Genomic DNA, 8,052 nt, shown 5'->3' with positions numbered 1-8,052 from the left:
GTGTGTGTGTGTGTGTGTGTGTGTGTGTGTGTGTGTGTGTGTAGGTGTGTGTGGGAGTTTGTGTGTTTATACACACACACTCCTATATAGAAATATAGGAGTGTGTGTGTATAAACACACAATCTTTCCTGCCGACTCATCTCTGTGTGTGCTTCAGTCTCAGCTCATTCAGACGTACAGAATGAAGCCAGAAACACCTAAAGAGGAGCTGGTTGTTTTCATCTCTGTCTACCAGATGGATCCAGTTACTGAATACAATGGCCAGGTATATTTCAAAGATTTCCAGATGCAATAAAACATGGGAACAAATAGAGTTCTGTGATAAGATGCCTGAAGATCCAGTTTACAGATGGCTTTTTGGTAAGCTGTCTGTTGTATTCTCATCCCTAAAGGATCAAAACCATCATTTACTGCAGTCATGGTTCATCATGTACAAATCTTTAATATTGTTTTCTTCTTTTGCCCCAATCAGGACAGGTATCAGACACATTTTAAATTAATCAGTGGATTTTCCAGACTTTTGCTGAGTTGTTTTTCATTTGGACATTCTAAGAATCTTAGACTGTTGAGTGCATTGATGCTTTCTCTCTCTCTCTTGCTGCAGACAGCCTCACAGATCCTAGGTTCACCTGTGTTAAACCACGCCCTGCTCTTTGTCAACAAAAGCTCTGAGGACTTTAGAGAGATTTTCTCTGCTTTCCACAACGCTGCAGAGGCATTTAGGCTGAAGGTAGAAACATACACACACACGCACACACACACACACACACACACACACACACACACACACACACACACACACGCACGCACACACACAAGCATAGTATTATTGTCTGTCTGCCATCACAAGGACTTTTCATTGAATTCCATTTACTTTTCATTCATTTCTAAAGGCTAAAACCTGACCTTAACCTAAACTCAATTCACACCTTACTCCCTGAACCCAACTTATGGGGTCTATGCATTGAGCCCCATAAATAGTCATTCCTCACAACATAGTGATTATTGGAAAAAATGTATGGGGGGATTTTTCTGCCATAAGTTGAGAGCACACATTTTCAGTCTGAAATCAGGACTTCATGTCTGTCTTTTTGAAACTTGTACTCAAAACATCTGCTCTCTTTCAAATATTTGCTGTGCTTTCTCAAACCTTTCTCCTCGCGCTCAAAACTTGTCTCTGCTTGGATCAACTTTCCACTTGCAAACCTCTCTGCTCACCCTTGAAACAAAGAAGTACCGTCACCTTGCAACTTCTCAGCTAATAGAATGAAAGTGTTATACTGTGTGCGTTTGTTTCCTTCTTGTGGGTGTACCTGGGTGGCTACTAATTATCTACTAACAGTGCACTATTGATTGATTGCAAACAGCCTACTGATCTTAGGCAGGAGTTTGTTCACCCAACCAAAAAAAATGGATCCACAGAACCAACCATGTTACAACTTAGTCACCTTATAATGTAACAATTATGGTACATACTTTTGCCATAGTTACATTAGTACTTTAGGACATATAAACATTTTTTGACACTTTTTATGAAGATTATTTTCACAAAAATAATACTTAAATCTGCAGCAGTGCAAGTAAATGTAATTTGAAGTCATTTGAAATTTAAATGTAATGTGAGAGCAAGCTCTCATATCTGCTAAACCTTTAACCACTCCCAGTCTTGTCCATCTTCTATCTAGTTGTTTGAATATAGCTGAGTATAAAACAAAAAGGTGTCCTCCAATGTCTCACAGAACCACTGTATTGACATAGATACTAAATGACACACCTGTAATTTGTTATGCTGGATTTTATTTAGGGCTATTAGAGTAAAGAAGTCAGAATACAAATGCTTACTACTTAAATTTTTAATTTAATATATAAATTAACCTCATATCATTTTCCTTCCATTTCCATTTAAAGGAAGCCACTGCAGTTATTTTTTAAACTCTGCTTTCTTTGATTAGATTAGCTTTGGATGATTTACCATAGTTCAAAGCTGAGTTACTTTAGCTCTATTATGTTCCTTATGACTAGTTATTTGTTAGTGTTAGATACATTTTCCTAGTTACCCAGTTTGTGTACTCTCCCTCTCCTCTTGTACCATTTTTCCTCTCTCTCCTGAGCCTGCCTTCTGCTCTCTTCCCACACACCTCAGGCCTATTTCTAATCAGTCATCTGTTCCTTATTGACTAATCAAGCTCACTATTCATTCTCAGGCCCAATACTCGTGCTGCAACCTTTTGAAGTGTGGACTCAATCCAAGTGAATAACTTGTGCACAGGTTACAAGTGCGCAAAAAATTTGATATTTGGCACAGTTTGCTCTGTTTGGCAACTTCAACATCCAAAATGGTGGACTGGTCACTCTTCGGGCATTTGTGCTGCTAAAAAGTACAACTACAACAAAAAAGTTATTTTAAATGTACAGTGTAGGTATTTTTGCTTACCAAAGTCTTTGCAGGGGATATGTGTCTATTCAAATGTTTGTTGTTTTGACTTGTTTGTTGTTTTGACTTGTTGAATACAGAGCAAAATTAGATAGTATTCATACATGTTCAGTAGAGAGAAACAATTACTTCAGTACATTATATTTGAAAACTGATATTTTGTGACATTTATTTTGCTCTGTGAACACTGCCATATTTCCAGTGGCAACTTTTTTTTAAATCAGATGATAACTTTGTAAAAAAAAAGAAAAACTCATTAAAATGTACCAACATTCAATCTAACTGTCTTAAAGGTTGAATAAGACTGTTAAAGACTACTAAAGACATGAATACATATTTGGCTGTTACTCAAAAAACCACCTCAGTATGAATGGATGTGACTTTGTACACAAGATTTAACAAGATATTCATAAGCAACACTGACGTCAATTTGCTGATTTGTCTAAAGAAAATAAGAATTAAATCCCTTTCTGTTTCACTTCCACAAAATAATAAAAGAAATTAATTTCAAGATTTTGTTTGAAGTTTTCTCTTCATTCCCTAATACCTTTCCGCAAGAGAAACTTAATATACATTTTAATTCCTGTGTGTTTTGTGACATATTCGGACAACCCAATTTTTTCAATTGGAACTTCTTTAATGCTTTTAGAAAAAAAATTTCAAACTGGACATTGTACAAGGAATCTATTCTGCTTTTAATCTATAATATAATAAAATTTGGTATAAGAGGACATGAAGTGTTAAATTATTATATTAATGACTTAATTATCTGGCTAAGTTTTTATTCACAAATGCCCTTTTCTAAAAATCACCTCCATTTTTTAAATTTTTAAGGTGAAATAATTATATTTAAGGAAGTGCTTATCCATTGTATCAAAAGCCCAATCTTTATATGCTGATAGTTTACTTTAAGTTTTCAAATTCCTCTTGCATTTGTAAAACTTTTTGTTTTACTTTCCTCACAGTTAGTGTGACTATTTTATTTATGTTTCTTTCTTTTCTGTTTATCTTATCAAACTTTTTTGTTGTCATTGTGTGCCTTATTATGCTATTTTCTTTGAATTTTCAATAAAGACCAAAAATATATTGCAATATTTCCATGTTTTATTTCAAAATGTCATATGTCACTACAATCCATCTAGATGTGGGCTTAGCAGAAGTGTAGAAATAGGATCCAAAAAGGATGGGACAAAAGACGAATGGAGAATGTGGGACAAACTACTCACTCAAACCCTTCAACATGAATACACATTTGAAGGACAAAAGGGCAGAAAAAGGGTGGAAGTGCGAGTATTGGGAGCGGACCTCAGTTACTCCTCTCCTTTGCTTCCCTATTTCTCTTGCTGGGTTTTTGTTCCCTGATCTTCTTTTTTGTTCTACTCTGACTCCCTGTGTGTTAATTTTTTTTTTTAATTAAAATTTTAAAAAACTCAATGCCCTTGCATCTACATTCGTCACATCATGACACTATCCTTTATTGTTTTTCTTTGGAATTTAGCTGCTTTTACTTTCAAGCTGACTGTTTTTTAGAGGAAAGCTTTCCGTTTGCTGTTCTGTGGAAACATTTTATGACCTTTAGAGATCTACCGATCTGCTTTTTATTTTTATTTATTTATTTATTTTACTTATTTCAGGTCATAGCTTTGGATAAAACTTGCAAAATGTTAGAAAAATGTCTTTCCAAAAAAACAAAAACAAAAACAAAAGCAAAAAACAATGATATAAAGAAAAATGGTTTGCTTTCTGAGTGGAATTAGATTGACAATTAATTAAGATCATTTTATTGACAAAGTCTGGCTTTTAGCATTATAAAGGACTGAGCAGTTGCTTAAAACCTTTCTGAAATAATGTGTGTTCATAATATTTTATTATTAGTATTTAAAGTGACTTTTTTATTATTCAGATCAGACTGATAGGTGATCATCTTTTGGTGATTTTTCACACCTGAAGCTCCTGATTTTGGCTTATTCACCATCAGACTTGTTTCTGTCATTAAGCAGGAACAGAAAAATCTACTCCAGATCTTATCCGGTCCACATTTCAAGCCGTTCATCATAAAGTGCTTATTTGGTCTCCTGAGCCTTGAAAGTGGACTTTAATGTATTTCCCCCCAGATCCTGTTTGTCTTGGTGAACGTGGATGAACATCGTAACGGCAGACTCATGGAGTACTTCCGGGTGCGGCACTTTGACGCTCCTCACATCCGACTGGTAAATCTGACAGATCAAATAACCTACCAAATGCTTTCTGAGACTTTGAATGAAGAGAGCATAAAACAATTCTGCCAGTCCTACCTCGAAGGCAAGGCTAAGGTAAATCACACTCAGATATGCATTTTGGCATGAAGCTATATGCCTTGATTGTTACGTGTTTGTGTGCTTTAAATAGCCCAAGTTGATGAGTGAGCCTATTCCTGAAAGATGGGACCAGAAACCCGTTAAGGAGCTGGTAGGAATGACTCTGGAGAAAGTAGCCTTCAACCCCAACAAGACTGTTTTTGTCTTGTTTTGTAAGTAAACTTTACTCACAGCTGAGTGTAATCTTTATTAATAATTTTAATGTTAAGAAAAACATTTCCTGCTCTAGCTCATTTTAAATAAATCTTCAAAGCTGCTCCTACATGAAAATGGCCAGATTTTTATCTTACTTAAAAAAATTACATACTTGGACTTATTTTATTGTCGTTGCACAAAGACACAACAGTGAAATTTGCAACAAAATGTCATCCTTGGTCACTGGAGCTTACAGTATGCCGACAAACACAATAATATACAAAAAAATAATGTATTGCTAAATACACATAACTTAGCATTTTCAGACAGTCTTGGTAGGCGGATTATTGGTGTTGAGCAACCTGATGGCCAACAGAAGGCAACTAGTAACACTTTAGTTCAGTACTTCTCAAACAGTGGGGTGCGACCGTGGCAAAGTGTCAGGGGGTCGCGAGAAGCAGGACTTTATAATAGCCTATATGCCACGGACTTCCTTTTTCACACTTGTGTATTTTTTTGCCACATAGACTGCTTCCGGTGCGCAGGCAACAGTATGTTAGCAATGGCTCCTCCGTCCTGCAGGACTATTAATGAGAGTGGGACTCGGATGATTCCGCCGGCAGAGAGGACGACAGCAGGAGTAGCAGCAGTGCGGATGTTGCTTCCCAGCTAAGGGGCTTCCCGTTTCCCACCCTCCCCCGCCACGTTCGAATGATCTAGCGGGACGGTTTGGCTCCGCCGCAAGTCGCCATCCGGACCCCGTTTGGCCTCAGTTTCCCGCCGTAATGGCTTACATAGCTGAGGCCGTGGCTAAGGCAGCAGCTGAGGCCGCGAGGCTGAGGGCGCCGGTCTCCAATTATGCGCCCATCACCAGGGTGGAAGGGTTCACGGAGCAGAGTTTTCCCTCTGTTCCTACTGTGGATCCGGGCCTCACTGACGTGTTTGGGGTCAGGACATCAGGATTAGCCCAGTGGCCTGTGCCCCCTTCTAAGCACGATCAGCTGATTACCAGGTTCTCTGACCGGACCCACCAGTGCGCCTATCAGATAACTGCTGCCACCATAATGCCGCATGCGGCATCTCCAAGAGACTGGAGAAAGCTGTCTTGCCAGAGGACCTGAAGGGCTCTCTCCTTAAGGCGGCTGATGCCATACTCAATCTGTGCGCCACCTCAGCGGTCTGCTCCTCACAGATAGCTGCTTGGGTTACTCTGATCCAGAGGATTACCTGGCTCCGCCTCTCGCCGTCTATGTCCGAGAAGCTCCAGAAGGACCTGCTGGATGGATGGATGGATGGCCCCATCAACCATGTTTGGTGCCAATTTCCAGTCTCTCCTATCGGAGTCTAAGAAGACCCAGGAGGTTTCGGAGTCTGTCCTCCGCCTGGTTGGGCCAAAGGCGCAAAAAGTGGGTATGCAGCGTATGCAACGCGTAGGGGCGCAGCACCAGAGGGGACGCCAAAATCCCGTCTGGAGGGGTCGACGCGCCGATTATGTTTTCCCATACACTTCAGCGCGCTTCACGCTCCTTCACCTCTTGCACATAACGAGGTAAATGTAGCAATCTTTACACTTCACGCAGCGTCGCCTCGGGGGGGGGCGGGGAGCGTCGCTCCTTCACCCTGACGTTCCTCGTTCCTTCCCTGGGGGGGTGGGGAGGGAGCGGCGATTTATGTTTTCGCATCCACCTGAATAATGTGCAGTTGCGCCACTGGGTAGGGCCACAACCTGCCCCCCCGCACCTCCGGCCGCTGGAGGGACCAACGTGGCCGCCATCAACAACAGAGACGCTCCACAGCTGCTGCAGCCTCTTCCAGTTCTGCTCCACCACCCTCCTCCACCTCTCGGCATTTCTTCTCGGTGCGACAGCCAGCGACCCAACGTCTTCCCAGAGGACGTCAGCCCGAACCATTCGGACCGGCCAGCCGCAGGGACCAGGGGAAGGCAAGCTAGGAAATGACTAGCTGGGAGGAATGTGTGTTCTAATGTGAAATGTTCTGAAATAAAACACAAACATGTCGCTGAGAGCAAAATTTCTGCAGGTTCCAGCTCTGTCAGATCAGCTGATCTCACAGCAGCTTCCTCGCACACATTCCCCACAGACAGTGAGCCGGCGGCCTCTAAACAGCTGTTTAGGAGGCACCGCAGCTCCGCGGTTTCTACACAGAATTTTTCTGTCTCAGTAGATAAGTCTGCCTCAGGTTCGCCCTCGGCCTGACATGAATGCGGTTGCGTCATGTGGCATGGAGGCTAATAACCAGCCCTTTCAGGCCCCCATGAGTCCCCCGGAGAATCTCCGAGGGATGGGGACGGCGTTAGGGGCTCTGACTTGGCTGGAGTTCATGTGAACTGCAGCACATCACATGAATGCACGCCCGCTTTCAGAAAATTATTCAGAGTGGTGGTGCGCATGCTCCTTGATAGGCGACTGGATTGACTAATCAGCAGGGGTTACACACTGCAGTTTGGAGGCAGGACTCCGCCTTTCAAGGGGATCATAGAGACGTTTCTACCATCTCCAAAGCAGAATGCTGCTCTCAGGTCAGAGCTGCAGGAACTGGTGGCGAAAGGTGTAATTTCCACAGTTCCCCAGGGAGAGGAAAATGCAGGGTTTTATTCCCGATATTAGCAAACAGGCAGCTCTTTTTTTTAAATAGATTACAGTCCACTAAAAGGTGAGAGACAGCAGGCGCAAATCGTGACACCGCACCTACTAATGGCACTTCTGGTGGCAGGTGTGACACCTGCCACAAGTGCCACTGCTTTCGGGACTAGCTGCCAGTGCTGCCACTGCGTTCGGCTGACTTCGGCTGACCTCGGCTGACCTCGGCACCTCGTACTGGCACTTCGGCTGACACCTGCCACAAGTGCCACTGCTTTCGGGACTAGCTGCCAGTGCTGCCACTGCGTTCGGCTGACTTCGGCTGACCTCGGCTGACCTCGGCACCTCGTACTGGCACTTCGGCTGACACCTGCCACAAGTGCCACTGCTTTCGGGACTAGCTGCCAGTGCTGCCACTGCGTTCGGCTGACTTCGGCTGACCTCGGCTGACCTCGGCACCTCGTACTGGCACTTCGGCTGACACCTGCCACAAGTGGCACTGCTTTCGGGACTAGCTGCCAGTGCT

At 42.6% G+C, this 8,052-nt stretch overlaps 1 protein-coding gene across 1 annotated transcript in view; it reads left to right on the top strand.

The window, feature by feature from the left end:
- LOC103130041 (protein disulfide-isomerase) overlaps positions 1-8,052 on the top strand; it is a 41,527-nt gene that overhangs the window by 6,881 nt on the left and 26,594 nt on the right. The window contains exons 5-8 of the mRNA XM_007541318.2: positions 158-265; positions 605-730; positions 4,549-4,746; positions 4,823-4,943. Coding sequence (XP_007541380.1) covers positions 158-265; positions 605-730; positions 4,549-4,746; positions 4,823-4,943 — 553 coding nt within the window. The remainder of the gene's footprint in view (positions 1-157; positions 266-604; positions 731-4,548; positions 4,747-4,822; positions 4,944-8,052) is intronic.

The sequence above is a fragment of the Poecilia formosa genome, unplaced genomic scaffold, assembly GCF_000485575.1.
Source record: "Poecilia formosa unplaced genomic scaffold, Poecilia_formosa-5.1.2 Scaffold601, whole genome shotgun sequence".
Classification (NCBI taxonomy): Eukaryota; Metazoa; Chordata; class Actinopteri; order Cyprinodontiformes; family Poeciliidae; genus Poecilia; species Poecilia formosa.
This window is presented reverse-complemented; position numbering and strand designations above follow the sequence as displayed.